The sequence below is a fragment of the Apteryx mantelli genome, chromosome 5, assembly GCF_036417845.1.
Source record: "Apteryx mantelli isolate bAptMan1 chromosome 5, bAptMan1.hap1, whole genome shotgun sequence".
Taxonomy (NCBI): domain Eukaryota; kingdom Metazoa; phylum Chordata; class Aves; order Apterygiformes; family Apterygidae; genus Apteryx; species Apteryx mantelli.
Window position 1 is genome coordinate 15,024,430 of NC_089982.1, and position 23,776 is coordinate 15,048,205.

Genomic DNA, 23,776 nt, shown 5'->3' on the forward strand with positions numbered 1-23,776 from the left:
CAGTGGGGAAACAGTGACAAAAACAGAAGTGACTTTAAAGTTCTTTTTTTTAATAGAATTGTTATGTCTTTGGAGATAGTTTGGCAAAGTTAATCTTCTGTAAGTCATGTAAATATAAATATATGTGCAAAGAGTCTTTAAGATGAATGCTTTGAGATAATTAATGTAGAATTTAGAAATAAGATACCTAATATGAGTTTTCTGTTACCCTTTTCTAAACAGATCAGTGCTGTTACATGGGTTTTTACATCAGTTATTGAAAGCCAAGCTTCAAAATCCTGTATTCTTGTAAGCCTGCTAGCCCAGGGGTTGGTAATAGCATATGGAATATTGTGGGGAAAATTTCCAGACGAAATAATCGCTCCATGTCTTTGACTTTCAGAGAGGGAATGGAGCATCGATACCTCCACGCTGTGCTTTAGAACATCTCTATATTTTCGAAATACTCGGTTCTGATCCCAGCCTTGTTAATTGCAAAAGGCTTCCCATGTGCAATGGCCATTGCACACAGCGAGGGCTCTGCTTTTTGTGAACAGAGGGGACAATTTGTCCAGGGCTTTCAGCTCGGGCCACTCAATCAGAACTAAATATACCCCACTTGATCAGAACTAAATATACCACCCTGCTTTATCGAAACAAGCAAAAAAATCCCCCTCTTATAGCTGTATGGAACTCCCTGTAAGATTAAGTTAAATGGAAGATTGGGAAGTTAATGGTAGAGAATGAGAATATCGCTATCAATTGGATTTCAATGCTCTTTCTCACAAAACTAATTCAATAGAATAGCTTAGCTACACTTTTGTTTCACCTCTTTCACTTTTTTTTTCTTGTTTTCTTTTTTTCTCTTATTCCTGTTTATGCTGGGAAAACTGTTCCTCTTGCTGTCTTATTCTGTCCCCTCCAAGGAAAAACCCACCCAAACGGTAAATGTTTGAATTTGTAAATGCCTTGTTAATAATTTACTCCTTCTGTTAAGTAGTTCCAGTAGTGAAACAAGGAAAAATATTTTAGTTGGATTGGAGTAATTACAACTCATCACTTGGTTCAGAGAACTGAATCCGTGTTCAGATGTGCGTAACATGCCCTGCAGAAGCTGCCTTTAAGTATTGTGAAAAGCCCCAGTCCGTCTGTGTCTTTGTAGCTATCCTAAACTTGGTGGTATTGCCTAGTGAAACTTCTTCCTCACTACTCTCTTTTTTTCTTCTTGCCATAGTCCACCGCGGAAGCACATCGTGGATACCTATACAGAATTTTACCACACCCCTACTCACAGCGATGCCAGCAAGAAGCGGCTGATCGAAGACACTGAGGACTGGCACCCTCGGACAGGAACCACCCAGTCGCGCTCTTTCCGCATCCTTGCCCAAATCACCGGCACTGATCATAGTGAGTCGCGTGATGTCGTGATGTTAACAAAATAACAGTAATGGCCTTGGGCAAATAGGTGTTTTTAAAAGGTAGTAGAAAAAAAAAAGATAAAATGATTTAAGCGCATCTCTAAAATTTTTCCCTCTTGGATAATAAATCCAGTAGGCAGAATTTTGGTGAGCTCTTTAAAAGAAAAAAGATTCAGAAGGCTATGTTGGAAAAGGAAAATATTTTTGTACATCTCCTGCAATTACTGAATGGCTCAGGACATAAGCGTTACTTGGCATTACTCCCAGCTTATTTGGGTATTAATACGTTCTAGATGAGCCTAAAACTGCCATTCCTATTCCCAAAGACGTTGGCAGAAAGTACATGTTTGTTATTGCTTTCACCTCCTGCATCACTATTGTGGGGACACTCCTGTTCTGAATTAACACTCCAGAAAGTGCTTAGGAAAAACTCCAAGGCTTTCTTGGGCATGTAGACAACGTTTGAGGGTCATACAAAGTTTACAATATGCAATGATTTTACTGATCAGGAGCACAGATCTGTAGCTCCTCAGTATATTCCAAGGAAACGTCTCCATCCTCTGCTTATGGTGTGATATGACTACATATACTAAAGAGTAGAGTTAATGATGCAGAACAAGTCTTTCGCAGTTGTTGTATGGAAAAAACTTTGATTATGCTATCGCTTACAATTTTTTGGCTGAGGTCTGAATACTGGATAAATCCATCAGAAATGCCATCAGGACATTTGAACTCTGTCATGTTGAGACTGAGGTAGCTAATACATGGGTGATTATTTCATTCCTATGCTTTTCACAGCTAATACTAAAAGAAGGCAGTGATGAAACTGGACCCATCCTGGGAGCAGGGTTGATTAAATCAACTAGGAGTTCACTGGCAGAGTTACTCCAGAAGCCAGTGCTAATCTCCCCAAATAAGGACTATTGTCTAGGTGTGATAAATCTTCTGAATTCAGACAGTTAACTGGTTGTTTTGTGGGGCTTGCCTTGCATTAGTCTGTTTAATGAGTGTTTGATCTCTCTTGGGACTCTTTTCTTCACTAATCCTTTCAAGAGGAAAATATGAGACCTGAACATCAAGTAACATGTCAGTGTTCCCTTACAGTGTGAATGAATTAATCATGTTGACAAATAATATAAGAATATGATTGCAGCCATATTTGTCAAACTAAATATAAATTCCATAAATTCCCAGTCCCAGTTTTATCCCATCTGCGTTTCTGCAGCACCTTGATGGGGTCATGGCATGGCTGTATACAGACACTGGGATTATCACCTGATGTAAACCTGCTGGATGCTCCTCCAAAAGACCTACCTCTGAACTTCCACTAATCATCATCTTAACTCACCTTCTCACGCCTTTCCCAGTGCCAACATGGACAGGGGCTCAAGGGAAAGGGCAGAGACCAGCAGAGCCACCTTACGGCGATCCTGCTAGCTATGGGACTTTTGAAGTTTATAGACATATCTAATTTCCATTAGGGCATATTTAGAGTCAAGAAGTCCTGATGAGCCTTGTTGTAATTTCCTAGTGTGGAGAATGCTTCAGTACAGGGAGGAACGTCGGTGTTTAGTGGTACTGCTTAGTTTCTTAGAAAATCAAAATTTTCTGTTTCCTTGCAGTGAAAGAACCAGAACCTGAAAGTGCAAAGAAGACTAAGTGAGTTCATGTTTTACGTTTTTGTTACTTTAATACTTTGCATGTCTTAATTCTCAGCTGATAATGCATTACTGTTTGATGTGTTTGTTGAAGGTCTGGGTGTTTTTCAAGCGTTGCTTGTTTTTTGCCTCATGTTTCAGCATGTAAAAATCAAGATATTTTTCTTCATAGACCAGCCTTTTTAAATCTCTGTGCAGTCCAGAATTAATGTTTGTGCAGGAGTTTGAGCTTTTTCCATAAACTTGGAAACTGTCTGGTTTGGTTTTCTGTATGAGGTCAGCTTGTCAACATGTTTTCTTTTCCGACATCTAACCAGGCATTTTTTGATTTGCAAGTGTGGGTCAGATTTCAAGATATAACTGGAAAGTATTACCGTTCTAGATGGTGAACAAGTGTCAGCTGTCTCACTGCTTTGGAATAAGTGTGTTGTTCAAAAGGGGGACTGGCTAGTGGCTAAATCGACTGGTTGTTGCAGTCCTTGGGAGTCTTTCTACTGACTTTAGATCGACTCTTTTGAAAGACGGGAAGGAAATGCAGGGATGTGTGTAGTGCATGGCGATTGCATGCTTTGGCTCACTTGTGAAACTGCTCGAAGACAAACTTTCGTTCTCTCTTATTTTTCTTCTATTACTTCTTTCCACAGGGAAAAGATTCCCAGCCACGTCTTTAGCCCCAAATACACAAAATTACGTGACTGGCACCATGAAGTCTCAGCACGTGTTCTTAATGTCCAGTGATTTTACCCATGTTGCAAAAGCAAAATTACAAACATTTACTTCCTTTCTTCTTTTCCAACTGCTTTGCAAAAAAGAAAAAAGAAAATGTATTTCACTAGCCTTACTACAAGAGAAATTCTAGCTTTTTCTATACTTTTCTAACACTTTCCTACTGATGTGTAAAAATGAGATGAAAATGTTTTTGTGCTAATCACTAGCTGACAAAAAATACATGTTTAACCTGGAACGACTTGGGTGACTGAATCTTCCAAAGTGGGGAAGGAGATGGCTGTTGCAGTTCTTTTTTGCCTTGAAGGAGTCATTTGCATTGCTGAGTTTGAGTTACTGTAGGTTGTTAGAAAGCAGAAAACAATGAACAAAAGAACAAGAAATGGTGGTGTTTTGATTTGGGGGCGGGAGAAGGAGAAGAGGAGGGACTGTATACACTTCAGACTATTGTACTTACCAGGATAATGTTCTTCGACTTCACTAGTTTTTCAGCAGGCCAGTTTTAGAGTGGTTGTAAATGTTTTATGAAGTAGAGCGCGAAGACAGACTGCTTTTGAGCAAGAAGAAATTTGCCACTATTGAATATCTTGTGCAAGTTCAGTATAAAGAGCCTGCTGCTTAAACAAGTAACCTGTTCATATTGCGAAAAAAATAGAAAAAACTGAGCAGAACATTGCTGTGTACATGTAAGGGCTTCGATATATAACCTCTAACAAGAGTAAGATAAGATGGTGGTATTTATTTATTTCAGAGTGAAGCTCTTAGGATTTCTTGTGTTCATAAAAGCTTCATGGCCCTATGATTCTCCTGTAAAATAATGTATTATAGTAGCTACACATTCATTAATTTATGCTTTCTGAAGCTTGAAGAGTATTTTAATAAAAGTTGCTTTAACTTAGTTCTGTCTGTTCTTTCTTTTGAGTCTCTCTGACTCCTTAACAGAGTCTTCTCTTGCAAAGAGCTGTATTTTTGTAACAACTCCACAGACTGTAGTAAGAGAAATAACTACATCCCTGCTGCACAGCAGAAACAACCTGAATTGTACAAGAATATCAGAGTAGCAGAGTTCCTGGTTGTGTTAAAAATATGTATTATATTTTTGTGTTTTCAAAACCAACACAAAGATTTGCAGACATCAGGAAAATGACTGACCTTTGGGGGTTACGATAGGAGTAAGAATTCTGCTAAGTAAAATTCATGGTCAGCTTGTAACATTCACTGAAAAGTTTTGAACCTCCTAGGTGAATTGTAAAGCACATATAAAAGCCCAGTCCTCGTGACTGGCTTAGACTTCGTGTTGCGTAAAGTGCTCGGATGAAATTGGTCCCGTGAACAGATCAATGTCCACTGCAAACACTTTTGTCGACACAGAGGTGGTGGTTGGGGCGTTGTTTTGTTTTATTTTACAGCTTTAAAATTCAGAGAAGGGGAGACCTGTGGCATAAGCATTTTAAGCTTGTTTTTTCCTTTTCAGCTGGTTTATGTTGGTATACAGTACAGCAGTAGCTTACTGTATTTGTCATTTTATTTCTAGGGAAAGCCAAACAGAGAATGGAGACCTCAGGTAACAGCCAAGTTATCTAGCACTAACAGTCACTGCTGTGGATGTATAACAACGCACAGCACATAGTACAATTAAAATTGCACCTGTAATGATGGACCAAAGCATATCACATCTTACACGCCTTTTACGTTTAACTCCATAGGGATAGCGGGGGGAAATAGTCACTTTAATAATCTCCCTAAAGGTGGTCTTTGGATGAGAATTGCTGTTCAGTTTGATTTTGTCACGTAACTCAGTTGACTGAGTCACGCATTACTAAAATGAAGTGTGTTACTGAGTTACTGATATACCACAATATAATCATTCAGTAGAATACTGTGTGTTGAAGTAGGAATACAAAGTAGCATGTTAAAATTGTTTCCTGGTTTAAAGAAGTTTTTTATGACTGGAAAGGAGAAAGGAGCTTAAGATGATCAATGCAATGAAAACTGTGAAAACTTAGATTGTCTGTAAAGTAGTCTTTCTAAGGGTAGAATGGTTTGACCTTCAAGTATTTTTACATTTTGGAGATGTTCCTAGATAGTGAGAGTGCCTTCATGTTGGTATTTAATTTACCATTATATTTGTCTGCCTTACTAGCTTTTAGCCCTTTGAAGAATGAGTTGCTTTAGTGAGAATGAAGAAAAGCCTCCCTAAATAATCCAAAACATAGATATCTCTGTTTCGATTGAAAGTAAACTTAGAAAGCCATAGAGTCTATCCATTGAGAAAATGATAACAGTTAAAGAAAAACTACCAAAACTATTAGTTTCCTATGAATTTGCAGTAGCAAATGCTAGTTCCCAAAAATGCTTTGTGGTATGTCGCTATTTCCCTTATTAAGACAGCATGTATTTTAGCAAAAAATATTTTCAAGATGGCTAAGCAAATCTCTGTATTCAGGAATGTGAAGTTGACCTGTGCTGAGAATGAAACTTTTTCAAAGTTGCCATATTACAATTACTGCTCTACAAGGAAGTAACAAAGTCGTAAAAATTCACCATCTTTTTACGTATGTATCCCAGAGGTTGTCTCTTAACAGTAACATCTCAAATAATATCTCAAAAGAATAACATGAAGGGAAGCAGCCCTTCAAACTCTATTTCCCATTAGCCTGCTCCTTCTGCTTGAATAGCTGCCCTGTGTCTGGTCCCCGACTGCCTGCGGTTTAGCTGGATTACCTCTGTAGGGTTATCTGTAGTATTTCTCTGTATGGGGGCACATGCATTACATATGCGAGTGTGTGCATGTTTACATGAGTTTTGTTGATGGACTTCAGTGCCCTTGTATTTACTGCTCTAAAGATGTCATCTCTTCTCCCAGTATCCCCACTGCACAGCACTTGTTGACATTAAATTCTGGGCTTCCAAAATTACTTTCCAAAATATCCAAAATGAGATTCCAAAATGGCCGCCTTTTCCGTTCAGATGTGGATAACATGCCTCAGCTCATCTCCAATTGCCAGTATACATCTGATCTTCGGAAAAGTATTTTGATGTGTTTTTTTGATATAAATGAGCAAGCTTAAAGTTAATGATCGGCTGGAAGGCAGGGTATGATATTATTAAACAACAGAAAAGAAACTTCTCTCCCATCGGTAATTTACCACTGAATATCCCAACTTTTCAGGCATTGTCCTATGTCCTATGATTTTTTTTTATTCTACTTTTCTAGTTTCATTTATGCCTAAACTGCAACCTGCTGGGGATTTTTGTGTGGATGAATGGATATTTCTTTTCAGCAGTCGGAAGGGCAGCAAACTGAAATAGAAAGCCCTCCCTGAAACAGAACGTGTAAATTGTACCTCTTAAACAAGTTACTTCAAGCTTAGGCAAAGTCTAGCTTTTATGTAAAGTTTATTTACATGTTTTAGTAACTGATTTAGTTATAATTCCACAGTATCCAGTTTCCAAGCATGTTGCTGATGTTGAGCACTTCTAAATGTTTTGACCCACCGAGTACTGATTTGGTTTTGGTCTTAGAAATGTAGAGTCAACTAATTGTCCTGAGTGAAGCCATGTCTGGATTTTCCAGATTTAGAGTTTAGCTAATCTGTTGCCACTGGAAAATATTTGTCCCACTCTTGGTCAGTCCTGAAATAACCTCTGTCATAAATCATGTGACTTTTTTTCCCCCCACCCCATGTCATAAATATTTGTAAAGCATACCTGCAGATCTGCCTAATGGAACAGGAGCCGAGGATTCCTCTATTAATCTGAATAAAAACTCTGTAGCTACTCAGACTTTTGAGATGCCGCCTGTATCAGAATTGCCATCAACACCTTTACCACCTACAAGGTCGGCTTCGTGGTCATTCCTAAATCTGTTCAATAATTTGCAGCATTCTAAGGCTACCTGCTTTATTAATAAACTTCATCCTGCATGCTAATCAAAGAAAATGAAATCCTACTCACGTAGCTAACTCAGTCTGCTCAAAACTTGTGGTTATGGTTTCTTTGTACCTTGTATTTCACTTTTGCACATTGCAGTGAGATGTCCAATGGGTGTTCCTCAAGGAGAGGGCCTTTAATCCAACGTTTTCTAGATTTTTCTTGTTATGACTGAACAAATGGAAGGACATGAAAAAGATATTAAGAAATATATACTCTAACCCTCACAAAGCTAACACACTAAAGAAATCACAGCAAAAAGTATATATAACTTTGGGAATTAATCCCACCACCAGTTGAGGCTGATGCTTTTGTAGTATTTCCTATAAGTTTTCCACCATATAATGTAATCCAGAATACATATTTCATCTTTGTAAATACACTGCTTGGCTGTTAATGAGTTTACAAGCAGTAGGACGCTTTTCAACTTCCACTAAAAGCATGGCAGGTCTCAAGCCTATTGCGCCTCGTCTTATTCTCCTCTACACTTCACTGTAAACTTCAGTTTTCTTTCACAGTGCTAACACTTGTGTGCAGAGTGTTTTTCCTGTTCAGCATACTGTTTCAGTATAGATTAAAATCCTTTTTCTGTGTGTGTGTCGGTGTGGTTTTGTCGCTGTGAATGCAATGCAACGGGTGCTAGACCGGAGCCTGCTGCAGCTATTTCGCCCATAGCAGCATCCTTACCCGGCAGTGCTCCCTCTCCCAGGCTTCCTGAACACCTTGTCTCCACAGCTCCTGGGAGGTAAATCATTCACAGGCGGTGGCAGTTTAATGACAGTCTTGCTCTTATGTTGATCTGTCTTAGACTTGGTTGTCTCGCAGGAGGGAGGGTTGTCCGTCATTCACTGAAGATGAACTTTGCTGATCTGCTGTTCGTTAGGGCTCTTTCCAGAAATGGTGGGTAGGAGGAGAAGTAAAGCTGAACGTATCAATGAACAGTTTCATGGAGACCAATTAAAACAAGACAAAATATTAGTATGTATTGATACATAGTCAGTGGATGTCCCTCCCATCTCCTGATGGCACAACGTTTCACTGGTCTTAACAACTCAAACGTCAAATTCAGATTACTTCAACATATGGAAGAGGACCTTTAAAAATATCAATCACAGATTGATATTTATCAAAAATATCAAAAATATCAAAAAAAACAAGAAGAGAATGGTTGTGTTAAAGCACTCCACTGTGCTATTGTGCAATGAAAGAAAAGTAGATGATCACCTGGCAAATTTCCTGTCATTGGCCTTGGATGGCTTCACTGGCACTTTTCTTAACAAATTTTTGATGTTTTGGAGGTCATCTTTGGGTATAAGATGATGACAGTAATTTTGGGTTTTCTGACACTGTCACTGAAGGTTGATAATGTTTCCTGATTGATTGTGTTTTGTAGTTTAGGACTTTGGCTGTGTATGTAACGAACACTAGCTACCTGGGCGAAAAAACAAAATCCCAAATGCTAAACAAAGCTGCTGCTTAAAAGAAGACCTGTTAAGGATTAAATGTTCTTTTCACTTGGTCTCTGTCTCCTCTCGGGTCAGAAGATGAAGTGGCATAGCACCGAGGGAACTCCTGCCCTTTGATTGCCCTTGCAGTTTGCAGGGCATGACAGGACTGTTTGCAATTGCAGTGTCGGGAGAGTACTAGGTCAGGAGAGAAGTCTCTCCAGTTAGATACATTTTTCACCTGTGGTGTGATTAACAAGGTAGCATAGGGTGTTTTTTGCTTTTTTTCCCCTCCACGGACTGGTCTCATCCAGTAGGTTATTGGTGTGCTCTTTGCTTTCCTAAACAGCAGAATTCCCTTTCAGAGACCCTCCCCCTGACACAACTGATTTTTCAGTGACCTGTCTCTATCAACACGTCTTTCTTTGAATAACTGGTCTTGGATCAGTTCACCCTCATCACAAGATGCCAACAAGTTGGGAATAGGCTCAGGGATGGTGTCTGAGTAGTAGATGGTGCGGTGATTTGGTAGCCACCGTGAGGGATGTGTGATCCTTAAATATGTCTCCATCACTGGAGTGTACACAGGGGTATCTCTAGTAAATATGCATTTCTCAGAGACTTTCTACCTTTTTAGCAGTAGAACTTGGTAACAAATAGAGACCCTTGTTTCTGTTTCACAGATGATTAAGCTGTTCACACCTCCAGCTCTGTTTGGCTGTAGGATAAATTTGTGTGCCCTTGGTGTCTGACAGAGGTATAGCTGCAAGTGAAATACAAATTCGAAAAATGAGGTTTCTGCACGACTGAGCAAGTCATTTCACTGTGCCTGCTGTTGAAAACGTGCATTTGATCTTTGCCAGTAAAGTTTAGTCCCTAGGTTTTACAGGATCTATTGCTGTTTTTGCAGTGCCACGTCACAGGCGTATATTATGCTTTCACTGTTTAAAAAAAAAAAGAAAAGAAAAGAAAAAGAAATTCCAAGAAATTCCTCCGGTGTTCAGCTGCCCTTATTTAGGACCTTTACACAACAAGAGTCAATAGTTGTGGCCAGTGAAGAATACAGTGCTCCATTTTCTACTTACAGTGAGGTCAGAGTATAGGAGCGTTTCCTTCACTTGCAAGGATGAAGTTGTCTTTCAGGAGCAGAGCACTTTGGGGTTTTGTTGACACTCAGACAAAATAGATTTTGCTGCATGTAACAGTAACGTTTTGATTTGTCCCTTTTCAATATGTTCATGGTAGCCCTTCCTTAAAGAAATGAAAATAGCCCTTGTGTTTTCTTTAATCACTCCAGGGCTCTTGAAGGAAAGTTTGTTTATTTAATAACTTCTTGTAGCATCAACTGTTTTAAATACTTTGAAAACAGGCACTTAGCATTCCCAGGATTACTTTTGTCACTACATAGTTTCGGAATGAAGCTAGAGATGTTGCTTCCAGGGTGCTGATGGCAGAAGGAGCCTGCAGCTTCCGTGGCTCTGTACCTACAACGCTGCAACCTGCGGGCAGCTAGGAGAGAATTAAATGAAAATTTGTGGTCCAGCTGGGCCTCCAGGCAGAGACCCACTTTTGTAAAAAGATAAGCATACAAGGATATGCTTTGCCCATACTTGTGTATGTATTCTACAGCTAGAAATCCAACAAGATGATTTGAGTTTGACAGCTTCCCCTTTAGGGTAGTAGTCTTAGCCAGTCTAGAGAAATGAGGCGGACCCTCACAACAAAATACAGATTTCTACCGTTGGAGCTTTCCAGTTTCCAGTCCGATTTGTTTTGCTGTTGTAGCTTTTGAAGGCTCCCTTGAAGCTCGGGGAAAGAGAATGCCTTCACGAGGGCAGTCAGGAGGGAGGGAGTTGATGGCAGAGGTCTACCTGGACAGCGGACCACTGACTTCATAGTAACCTTTGGTCCCCCCACAGAAAAGACTTGGTCGTGATGGTTTCAGCAATGTGTTCTCTTAAATCCCAGGAAGCAGATGGGGCAAGAAGTTAGGAGTCTTGAAAGAAGAAAAATACCTACAAAAGGTGTGCGGCAGTACTCTTCTTGAAGTAGAAAACATGGGATGGAAAAAGAGAAAAATATTAGTCCGGTAAATGATTTATGTCTGCCAGGAAAACTCCAGTATTACGACACATACTAGGCTACAAATGCCTTGCAGATACTGCTGCAAATACTGTGTTCTGAGTAGTAAGGAATTCTTTCCAAATCCTAGCTCTGTGTCCAGGAAGAGGAAATTTACTCACTCGGGACCTATGGTTCTAAGTTTATTATTTGGCAAAATGAACCTAGCAAGAGAGCAGCTTTAAAATGAGCTCGGGGAAATCCAGAAAGCATAGCCACATTCCCCTTGGGATGCACAGTAAACCCATTACCTTAGCGGAGCGACAGCAAAATTCATACAAGCAAGGGTTGGTAATACAGATGATATGCTAGTATCCATATCTCAGTTATGTATTGAACAGTTGCAATTAGGGATGTTTTTGCAAACTTTCTCCAGCTGGTTAAATGTCTGTATTCATATTGGCAAAGAATAGCAACTATTTTTTTTCTCCTGACCATCTGGCTTGTAGTTTGAGCCTCTTGTTTAATCTGGAAATTAAAATACTGCTTCTTTGTCTCAGTTTCATCTTTTTTTTAATTTTCTTTTTCTTCGCTGTGAATGGAAAAAATGGGAATTTATTTGAAGGAGAGAAAAATTTCGTGATAGGTTATTTCCAGAATGGCTTCCATATATAGCTTATATTACAGATGTGCAGAGGAATCTTGGGTTAAGAGGGACTTCTTTTGTCTTTTTTGCGCATTCTCCTGTTGTCATATCAAACACTCATGTGTATTCTCCTTCAGAGAAAAAAAACTCAAATCATGGTGTTTGATTGCCCTATTAACTCTCTTACAAAACAAAATAAATTCTGGCCTTTGGCTATGTTCTTGGAACGCAGAAATATTTTAGCATTATTTCCTTTCTAAATGATTTTTTCCCCAAATTTTTTAAAGTTTTGTGGTGAGGGAAATGCTTTAAACAAAGGTCGAAAAGTAGAAGACGAGTAGTTCGTACCCAAGAAGGGCAGAAATCTGAGCAGCTTCTGCAGAGCTGTAGTAGGAAGGTTTAACATTGAGTGTGGGAAGGAGAACATAAATTCCTTGACTATGTTGTATGGATTTGATTCTCTCCTCAAAAGAGAGGTGATCTGTCGCTATAGGTATATAAGCTATATTTGATGTTTGTTTTGCTACTGAGTCCGTGTCGTTACTTCCAACACTTTTTGCCTGGGGAATACACCCAAAGCTGATCTCCAAAAGTCTTTTATTTTTAAAATGATAACTGTCAGTATCGACTAATTGCTGGGTGCCGTGCCTTACTTTTAGAAAGGCAGAAGGGAGCCATCCAAAGGTCAGTAGACTTGATTTTGCCACTACCACCCTGCGTTTGTTGTCCATATCTGGCACAGATCTTTATTTTTCTAATGGGCTCCATCTTTTCTTGGCCGAAGCTCTGTGATTTGTACCAACCACTACTGAACCACCAAGAAGGAGAAAGAGCTTGCTGTGAAACGTGTGAAGGATCTGGGTTTGATTACTGGATTAAAGCTAGATTCACTGCTTATAAGGCAGACTTCATAATATAAAGCATAATGCTTTTTTTTTAATTGTAGTTTTACTTCTTTAATGAGAGCCTAAATGAATCATATAGAAATATACCCAATTACTATAATTTGTAGTGCATTATTATTCAATTTCATATATAGAATACCATCCTATAAGCATAACACTACTAAAATATTTAGGTGAAATTATAACCATTCCAGGAAGTTGCAAAAAATCACCTTAAATAGTCGCCCTGGCAGCTTTAGATTGTGTAAACTGCAGAACCTGGCACTTCCTGAGAGATAAAAGTAATGTAAAGCAGATGCAGTGCCAGCAAGTTTCTTTAGATTGCTCTCTTATGTATGTACTTTTCACAGTTTTACGGGCTTACTTTTATCCTGCCATTAATGCAATTGTTCCCGATAGTCATAAATAAAACAAGTTAGTATTGCCTATATAGTATACATTATACACACACACACAGTATACAGCATATATTGCCTGCAGGTAAAGTATACAACAAGTATACAGTAAGTGTATAAGCCCCATAAGTATGCAAGTTGGTAATGCCTACAAGAGTTAGGCATTAATTGTGAATTTTGATGTGTACCTTCTGATTAGAAGACAGCCAAGAATATTCTCGCAAAACAGTAATCTCCGTACCTGGTGTGATTCATTCCCCTTCTCCCCCCCTCCTTCAAGCCCCTTTTATGGCTTATATAATGTCTTTGTGAAATCTTTGGGAAGTTGAAGGCAACTCCAGAAAAGGGCAGGATCTTGGCATGCCCCTGATTTGCCACTGGAGCACTGGTTTGGGAGACAGGAGCAGTGATTTACACTAACTGCTGCTGTCTTAAAAGTCAGCCAACTCTCCTTTTTGCCAGGTTTGACACATCTACATCAATTTTCGTTTAAAAAAAAAAAAAACACGAAAAACATCATCTGTCATCATCATTCAAAAGGGAACCTTGTAAAGTCAGACGCCACCCATTTAAATGGGGAAACAAGTGTCAGCCTGGGGAGAAGTAGAGGTCTCTCTCTCTGACAGAACTAAAACAGTCCAAACTTTTATGGTTGTCTTGGTTTGGTTACAAGCAAGAGGAAATAAAGTTTGGGTGAAAATACTGCTTTTTCTTTGGTGAATGCTGCTTGTCACTGTGCTTTCTTTTACTTCAGAAGACTTTTGTTTGAGCATCCTTTGGAGGCCTTACCCAAGTGTGCACCTCATCCCCCTGCAATTGTTCAGGTTTTAAATACCTGCAGCCAAGTAGCCACAGTGTCTAAAGTGCCACCTGCTTACACTAGGTAGAGTTTCTCACGTACTGCTCGTGCTCTAGTTCAAGTGTATTGTGTATTTTTAGAATAGCTACTTTTAACTTATCCAAATGCGTTGTTCTCGTGGTTAGACAAGACTGGCTCTAAGCTGTCGAATTTCAGCTGTAAAAATGCCCCAAAGAAACATTTTCGGCATGGTGTGATTCTTAGGGGATGGCTGTTTGGTTCCTAGGGCCAAAAGCGAAAGCCCTCCCGTGCTCCTCACGCACCCTCTTTACCAAAGATGCAAGAACGCCAGCTAGAAGCAGTGGCCCGTTACCGTTCGCTATTTTTAATCACATGAGAAACTTCCTCCGCGGGTAGAGTCTTGTTATAACTACTTCTCGTCAAATCACCATCAACCAGGAAAATAACTGCGCAGCCGGCAGCTCCAGGCGCTGACGGAGAGAGTCCCCCCTCGGCTAAGCGCACGGTGGCCACGCAGGCTCCGGAGCCCTCCCTGCCCGCGGCTGCCTCCCCGCAGCCGCCTCCAGCAGCCCAGCCTCCGGAAACCGCCCTCTGGGAGCCTCCTGAGCCCCACAGGTACACGGAAACCAGCTGCGTGGAAAGGCATGAGCGATAATAATTTTATACAGGGTTTCATCTGAATTTATTTATGTATTTATGTATTTATGTATTTATTTCCCTCCTTGATATTGATGCTGTGAAGCTGGAGTGGCCTGCAGCCATCTCCGAACCTTCGCGCAGCTCTGGAAATTAGCATAGCAATTAGAAAGAGTAGATATTAGGCAAAAGTTAGAACCATAATTCAGAAATTAAGCTGCTGTGGAGGTGGAGAACCCAAAGTCATGGGTAGGAGACTTGCTAGGCGGGTGACCTTGGTTCAGACATCTGGTGACATGGGGTGAATATATTGAGTCATGGTGTGGAAGGGGAGGGGTGCAAGACAGTTTTGGGAGAAAGGTGCAGCTCACTGTGTGTAGTGTATGATTCTTGGATACTAGACATTCTGTTTACCTGGCTTTCAAAGGTTAGTCACCCTTGCTATAAAATATGCATTTTTGGGTTATCCACTAATCTGAAGTTCTTGGGGCAGAATATAAGCATTAACTTGTGTAGTGACAGGGCATTAATTTTTCTTACCAAGGCATATGGTTTACCAATAGTGAAAGACCCCCCCCCCCCCAAAAAAAAAAAGGAGGAAAAAAAGGGCAGAAGAAGAAAAAGCCTTGTGGGATTGGGCACTGGGTGCAAGAAACGGGGGGATTTGTGTGTCTGGGTTTACTTTGTTTTAATGGGAGTGATTTGTCCAGCCTTTCCAACATGCAGATTGACATGGCAGTAGTTAATAAACAGGAATATTAAGCCTATACCTGCTCCTTTTTATGGGTAAGGAGAGCTTTTTAAAAAATCCTTATATGAGCTCCCCCTGAGCTTTATTTAGTGTTGCCAGCAGGTGTGATAAATGTTTGATTAACGACTTTTCTTCTCTTGCTGCTTTTTGGGCAGGCTTGATGCATCTCTGCCTACTTCTGAAACAAATTATTTTACTAAAATCTCAAGCTGCCAGTCTAAATCATCCGTGAGTTATACAAGGTAAATCCGTTATGGTGTATCTCCGTCAGGCTGCTCAGCATAAGCAAAATTTTCAGGCTGTATTTTTGCATTTAAATCCAAGAAGTGGCGTGAAGTATAGTTGTTGGACAAAATGAAGTGTTTTGAGTGTTGTGTTCATTTCTGAAATGATTTCAAGGAATACAAAGCAATTCTGTGGATAATATTGAAATTTTAAAATACAGCCTGGGTTATGGATTGACTGTTGTAAAAATGACTATGTAAAAATGCTGTTTTCTGCAGTAGTATTCAAGTGGCAAATACGTTGCCCTTTTTGCTGGCTTCTGCGTGAGGTGGGACCTTGCAATAGTGTAGGTCTGCAGTGGTCAATGCAGCCCCGTGTTGTGCTCTTTCTCTGTCAAACTCCTCTGCTTTCTCTGTTTTCTCCTCTGTTGGATCCAAAGTGTGTGTGCTAGGAAAGTGCTGCTGGGAAATCCCTTGGAAAGCCTGCCCCGGTCTGCGCTGGCTCCTGTTCCTGCTCTTTCTCCTTTCAAGCAGAGGTCAAAAATTAAGAGCGTGGCTGCTGCCGCCGTGTCTGCTGCTGTTGCTATCCGGGCCAGGTAGACCGACTTTAAAAGGAACTTTTTAAAGCTTGGTTTAAGAAAGCTGAAGCTCATACCAGAATAACTGATCCCTAGCAGAATCGCAAAACCTACTCTTTCACAATTCCACGGTGGGCAAGTGGTTAGAGTACGTCCAAGGCTCCCATGTCCTATTTTTAGCTTAGCTACAGACTGCTGCTCTGACCCTTGGTGAATAATTCTACTTTTTTGAGCCCTGTGACATCCATGGTACCTTCCAGCAGACTAAGAAAATAACAGTACGTTACATGGGTGGCGTTTGCGTTTTTAAATAACTTTTGGGTGCCAAAGGCAATAACTAGAGACAGTTATATCTAAATCTTTATTGCTTTGCTTTTTCTAAATGATTGGTAATTGTTTCTAAGTCAGTCATTGCAGGTTCAGTTTCTCCATACCGTTACAGAAATTTGAGGCCTCCCGTTTATTTGGGTTTTGAGTTGCTCCAGGGAAATTGAACTCTGTTTGGTCAACCGGTTTATTCACGTGGTCTTTTTCGCTGCTCATTAGACTCTCCGAACCTAACGCCTACCGCTCGCTCTTGGACGCCCTGCTCATCACCCCTATCACTAAACCTCCTCTCCAGGCTATCCGGCCCGCCAGGAAATCCACAAGTGTTCTGGAGTTGCCAAAAAATAAGAGGTATTGTCTGAGCATGACACCTGCCTGGCATGGAAAGCTAGCGAGAAACTGACTTCTCCGCCGGCGCTGGTTGTGTTGCCCGCACCTTTTCCGCCCACTGCCGTCCCGGGCGTGACGTCACCAGTCCCAAATCCTGCTCGTTTCACCTCCTGGCAGAACTAATTTGCCCTCGGGTCCTGCCGATGTCCTTTGTGCGAGTTTGCAGCGTTAGGCAGGAGTTTCAGAGCTGACGTTCAGGCACGCTGCGGCCCCGGGACACGGCGCTGTTCGCTCCTCCAAGGGAGCCGCTGTCACTCTAATTAACAGCCTGGAGCAGAAACAACGTATTCTGGCTCGAAACCTCTGCTCCGGGTGAATTATTTGCAACAGTTGCATGAGCAAGCCAGCCGCGTGGTACGCGGGAAGGGTGCTCCGGGAACAAAGAGCTGCTCATTTTCAAAGCTCGCTTTTAATACGTGAAATCAAATAACTGGCACGCAGTGCAGCAAATAAATACTTGAAAAATAATTTGCTGTCTCGGCCCTTTGTTAGCGGGCTGATTCTGTTCAGTGCACCAGGACGTTTTGTTCTCGTTTCCTGACCACAGCTATGTTCGCACTAGCTGCTGTGAAAAGCCCAGTTCGTGTGCTTGACTTTGTCCTCAAAGGCAGAAATCTCTTCTGGTATTTTAAAGGGCAGTAGCTTCTAAGCTGGGCTAGAGTAAACCTGCTCCTGTTTCGTGGCTTCTAGGATGACCTCAAGTCACTAGAAAAGGCTAAAGCAGCCCTAACTTTGCCGGGGGGCAAACACTGGTTATGGGACACAGACAGACATTCTTGGCTTGTATTGAAACTTCCAGTATTGCAACATATCCACTTTAAAAGGAAACAAATATTAACAGATTTATAACAACACAAAAAAACCTTAAACATGAATTTGCTTTCTGCCATTGAATGATGCTTGCAGGAAATGTCTTTTGTGCCTTCTCAAAAGAGAAGACCTCTCTAGGGATCCTGGTCTCTGCGTACTGCAGGTGAAGTCCAGCACGTGCTGCCTTCCAGATTTTCTGCTTTGTCTGGGGTGTTTATTTACTGATAATTCAACAGAGCGAGTAATGGTGGGGGGAGTTACAGTGCTTATAGTTAATTCTCTGCCTTCCATTAAATTCCCACTGAAATCTGACTTGCTTTTCCTTTTTTCCCCACGCTCTCTGACGTGCAGCATTTATGGCACAAGCCGCAATAAAGCGAGATTGTTACAAGAATATAAACGTTCTCATTTCTGACTCTGAAGCTGGGGTCGTGTTTGTACATTTTTTTGCTCATGATGCAGGGGGGAGCTTTCCCGGTTTTGAAGGTTTGTTTTTGGAGGTGCAAACATTTCCCAGACTGCCTTGATCCTCTATGAATACTTGGGGTTGACCCTTTGAGAGGCAGCAAGCGATGGAGAGCTTCCTTCACCCCCTGTAGTTAAAGCGCAATTTGGAGGTTTTTTTCTCTGTTTTACTCTTCTGACTGACAGCTCAGGATTATCATCGCGAACTGCCAGCGCAGTTGAAGAAAAAGGGGTAGATTGCCAGTAGATGGAGCCAGAGAAATGAAGCTCTGTGCTCTCATCTCCTGGTGGAAAAAAGGAGCCAAGCTTCATTGTATGGATCAAGAAACATGTAGGAAAATAGAGATAAAAGAAAACTAATTGTGTTTACAAGTTAATAAGTACATATTCTCATTTAAGTACAACATAAATCAGGCAAAAACAGTGAATTATTTCAGAGAAAGAAAAATGTAGCAGATGTGAGGGAAATAGATCAGTCAGTGTGAGAAATTCGGTATTAAATGTCTTTCATTGCTGACAGTCTAATGATATATTGTAATATGTGCACAGATATAATGCTGAAAATTACTATTTTAAACAGCAGCTCACTTTACCCCAGAGCGTGGTAGTTGGTAAGGTAATAGAGTTGACATCTTATGCCCCTTAACCAAAGAAGAGATAGAACAATGTTGCATAGTAGAATAACGTGTCAAAAAGAGAAAAACAACTGGGACAACCTGGAAAGCCACTTAAATAAGCTTGAACAACTTTGTTTTTTGTGTTTTCCAGCTCCATCTTAAATACATTTCATGAGAAGGTAATGAATCTTTTCTACTGTGGTAACTTAGGCTTGTTTGCGTTACCTCTGGAAAACACGGTGGAGGTTGTGGCTGCAACAAAATCAGGGTTTATATCTTATTCTGCAGTAGAAGTGCTCTGGAAATATTTCCATTTTATTCCTTTCCCTTCCCAGTCTCTATTCCAAAAAGCTCACCGTCTTAAACTTCTCCATACTGGGCAGCTGCCAGAAGACTTGGCCCATTTCTGACTAATGTGATTTCTGTTATTAACTGGCCTGAAGCGGTGTTGAACATCCATCCACATGTTTTCTTCCCCTAGCAGACTCCTCAGAAATGGGCCTTTTTTGTTTGATTTTGTAGCAGAGCCGTGCGGTCTTTCTCTAAGCCCAGCGCTCCCTTACTGTCATCCTGTTGGCAACGGAGACAGCATTAAGCTTATGGGGCTTTGTGTTCTTGAACAAACTAAGTATATGAAGCAAAGGAAATGGTGTATTTAATATCTTGCATTCCCAAGAATTGGCGCTCTTCCCTAAAATTAAACCATATGGCAAAAACACCATGAGATTTTGGGAGATGCTAGCAGGAATGGATGTGGACGTGGCTTTTGCTTCACGTACCCAATGTCATGCCCCGTAAAATTACTTGAAAAGGGGATTGTCTGGCCTTGTGAGATAAACCCTGCTGTTGACTCGGAGAATGCATTTGCTTTCTTCTGAAAGAAGCTTTGAATTGATCCCGTTTAGACCACTGCTTACGTAAGGATTACATACGCCCTTACTGTAACTCGATATGGAAAACCTCCACCCACTCTGCTTTTTTTCTCTGCTCTTTCTTTTTATTATTTTACTCTGTTCTTTCTTTTTTCTTGGAAGTTACGGGAACGTTCTTAGGCTAATACAAAATGTAAACACTGTTTTAAAAAAGCTGCCTGAGAGCACAGGTTTGCTGTTGTGGTGGGAACAAGGTCAGCACTTAGTATTTCTTGTCTGCTCTTCCTCTGTTGTTGCTCCAGATAGCCCGGCAAAAGCACGTGTGTGTTTCCCCAGTTCATGGGGCTTTGTCATCATCTTCAGGCCTGGCTTTTTCTGTCTAGTCTCTTATACGTGACTGTAGGTAATGTGTATTTTGATACTGGACAAAATGTATCATGAGTGTACGACTCTCAACATCTACAGCTTAAAACAAGAGATGGAGATTTGAGCTTCAAGTTTCACCTCCACCGTGCTAATGTCTTGCAGTACAACTGTGTAGAAGTACCTGCGTAGCAGTTTCCTCAGCCTTCGAGCGCACAAATCGTCCTTTCCTGACACCAGTGCTCCAAAGTTTCTCTAATGCAAATGCCCCCCCAAAGCTCATGCTCAAAGCTTCTATTTCTTCAGTGCTATACCAAGCACTGTCTATATATTAAATAAGTTGTTTGTTCAGGTTTCTGCAGTATGATCAAGACCTGCTTGGGATTAATAGACAACCAATAGGCGGTAATGTTTAATACAAGGGAGGTCTCCCTCGTTCATTAAACTATTTTGTTTTTAGAAGACCTAAAACTGAATCAAGGTTATCGTACTGCACTTGGATAAGCCAGAAACTAGGAAGAATGATTTGCTCACATCTTTTTTTCAGATTTTTTTTTTTTGTCTTATTTTTGTGTTAAAAGATCTAGTGTTTTTAAGGGAAAATAACTTAACAGAATGCCTGACTAGAAGAAGAAGGCATTTACAGACTGTGTCATAGACATTACAAGATCTCCCCATTGCCAAGCTTGCTCAAAAAACAAGGGAATTGTTTCTGATTCAGGCAGTGCTTCTGGACAGCAAATGGGAGTTTAAACATCATTTGTACTCCAGAGACCTATTAGCAAAATAGTCTCATGTTTGCAGATAGATACACGGGTATCTTGAGCTTGCATGAGAATATTTTGTCAAAGTCCACCCAAGCCTCTAGATCCTGTTCAGTAATGTATGTGAGATTCAGCCCTCATTACCATTTCAGCAATGTCAGAAGTTACATAATTAAAAGCTGTATTTCATTTTCTTTTAGGACCATAGCTTCTCCTTTTGCTGATTAAAATATGAGACATCATGATTGATTGTCTTTAAAATGTGTTTATTGGACAGTTCTGTACTGCAGTTTCTGTTGAAGGATGGATGGAGGTAAAGGTATCTATAACCACAAAGCATGTGTCCTTTTCTCTCTGATTTTTGGAGGGAGAAAGGGGAGTGTGTCAGAACCTCTACGTAGATTTTACTTTAGGAAGGAACTTTGTGAAGTTCTTAAAATGCTTCTGAAGGTGTTCAGCCTTGTTGTGGTACACATGAATTTTGGGTAAATGTCCTTACTCTGATGGTGGAGAGCTCCCCTATGCCCGGAGGAGTTATTCTGTATGGAAATCTAGGAGAGGACTGTCATCTGCTCGCTGGTGTTCATTAGAGATCTAGAAATTAATTCTCAGATACCAATCTTTTGCTTGCTTGTTTGCATGCCTGCTTTCTTTGGCTGTTTTTGCAATCTGTTTTCATTGCAAACCATTTCCGGAATAATTCTGACTAGTCTTTCCATAACTTATTAATAAAACATGTAATGGGTTTTCAGGACACCAGACTCATGGTCAGTGAGACTCATGTTGCAACACTGCTCCTTGCAGTGCTGAAACCCCTTGCCCTAAAACTGACAGTAAAGCATTCATATTTTCCAAGCAATATCATCTTCCTTAAAACGGATATGCCTCTTCATTATTACTAGGAAACATGTATCATGGTTTTTTTAATAGGAACCAGGTTTTCTTCTATCCTAGATTTAGAACATCATTTACTGTAATAGCATTCATCAGTTTTGATCATGCAGGACTTTCTTTTACGTGATTGATTTTTTTCCTGTAAGTTTTCCTCAGCCAGAGGAAAAGTCTTTCATTTTAGAGTTATGAAACATAGTTAAAAGGTTAAAACCAGAGTTAAAAGGTAGGCTTGATATTAATAGCAGTATCCAGTATTTTGACATAGAAATGTACTGAACCTGACCTTCCAGTGTTGTTGTTGGGGAAGTCTGAGAAAGCTACTTTTCTGGAACTTGGTAAATACATACAGTTTATCATCATTCCTCATTCAGTCTTCTAATAACCACGCTGAAAAGTAGGTTGGGCTCTCTTCCCAATATGGAAATTCAAGAAAAAATGAATAGGTTATGTTTCTCTCTTCAGAGCATGGATTTTCTAGGTAATAAATCTAGGTTATATTCAAGTTTTTGTTAGATCCTTGCTTACTAGAGAAATATGATCTTACGTAACCCTAGAAATGTGTCAAAGGAAAAAGACTTTGTAGCTCATGTTTGACTAAATTAAAAACTGTTGCAAACGAAGGAGCAAAGTAGGTTTCTATTTACAAAATGAAGCTCACCTTACTGTAGAGAAGTTCGATGCAAGAGGCAAATCAACGTCGCTCTTATGGTTGCGCTTACGGGGCAGGTTTTTTTCTGCCGGGCAGAACAGAGGCTTAACAGTTAAAAACAGCTGTCTGCATCATCCTTGTATAATGTCCTGATGAACGACAAAATACTAGTAGTGCTAATTCCGGGCAGTTTGACAGTGGCAGACCTCAGCCATTTTCTACGTGTGTAGGAGTGTTGCTCTAAGGCCAAGGTCCGGCCTTTGGTGATTACGCTTGGAAAGTTGCTTTTTATGTTGCTGAGCAGCCGGATTCACAACTGCTGTAAATTGGTACGAGACGCGCCCAGCCAATGGAGACTGCTGACCTCACCAAGGATTTTTTTTTGCTCATCTTGCATCTCGTTTTGGTTGTTAAGTAGCCTTTTCTGTGTTAAGACAGTGGATGGGTCAGCAGGATTTTCTTGTTTATGGTTCCACACAAAGGTAGTAAAGAGGGGCTAGACTTCAAAAGCCGCTTGGCAGGTGTTGCTGAGTCTTTTGGGTGGAGAAAGAGGAAACTTCTTTCTTTTTAATGTGTATTTTCATGGAAAAGGAAGGACAGAGGTCCTGAGAAAATCTTGCAGTTGTAATGAGGTTCTTCCCTGGAGAAGGTTTGATGGGTTACGTCAAATGGACTTAATGGTTTAGAAGGACGTTTTCCCGACACCGAAGTTAGGAGCGTACACCTTGTCATAGCAGAGACCAGCCTTGAAGTATCTCGTCATCGTCAGCTGCTGAGCTGCTACGTAATACCAGATGATGCCTTCCCTGTGCCTTTTTCTCCCAGTCCGCAATTACGTTTTTGACGTGACACGTCTCCACTGCCACACCGATTGCGAAGTAAAAAATGCTCAGGGACTACTTCTGCACAAACATGGCACCATCTCTCATTTGGTGGCTGGCTGCAGGGCAGCAGCTCCAGCGCACGGCTGGCATAGACTGGGTTTTTCAGCCTCAGCGCAAAGAGTACACGGCTGCTAACGCGCCGGCCCGTGGCTTTCCAGATTGTGCAAAATGCGTATTTGGGGTTGCTTTGGTTGCGTTTCGCAATGATGTTGACTGAATTTATTTCCTGTTTTTTGTGATCCTCCAAGTTTACAAATGACCTTCATTAGCAATTTCTACTTTGAAGACTTTTAAAGAAAATATTTGTTTTCAGCTTTCCAGAGGCAAATCTCCATTGTACAAATACTGTTGCACTGCATGCAAGTTGCCAGTTATCCTGATAACTGCATGATTCTTGAATGGCCTTTGGAAATAGGAAATGAAGAATTTTCTTGCCGACAATTTAATTAGTGGCTACTTACATTCTGTGTGAATTCTAATTAAGTGAAATTGCCATTGTGTGTGTTTTGAAATAGCTTTAAGAGCTATACTAACCCTTAAAATATACAGCCAGCTGTAAACTGCTC

General features: G+C 40.6%; 1 protein-coding gene across 1 annotated transcript in view; it reads left to right on the forward strand.

Moving 5' to 3' along the window:
• Positions 1–23,776, forward strand: part of PDLIM5 (PDZ and LIM domain 5) — a 122,830-nt gene that overhangs the window by 74,704 nt on the left and 24,350 nt on the right. The window contains exons 6-14 of the mRNA XM_067297536.1: positions 906–923; positions 1,214–1,386; positions 3,020–3,056; positions 5,316–5,345; positions 7,488–7,622; positions 8,343–8,459; positions 15,529–15,615; positions 16,050–16,193; positions 16,722–16,853. Coding sequence (XP_067153637.1) covers positions 906–923; positions 1,214–1,386; positions 3,020–3,056; positions 5,316–5,345; positions 7,488–7,622; positions 8,343–8,459; positions 15,529–15,615; positions 16,050–16,193; positions 16,722–16,853 — 873 coding nt within the window. The remainder of the gene's footprint in view (positions 1–905; positions 924–1,213; positions 1,387–3,019; positions 3,057–5,315; positions 5,346–7,487; positions 7,623–8,342; positions 8,460–15,528; positions 15,616–16,049; positions 16,194–16,721; positions 16,854–23,776) is intronic.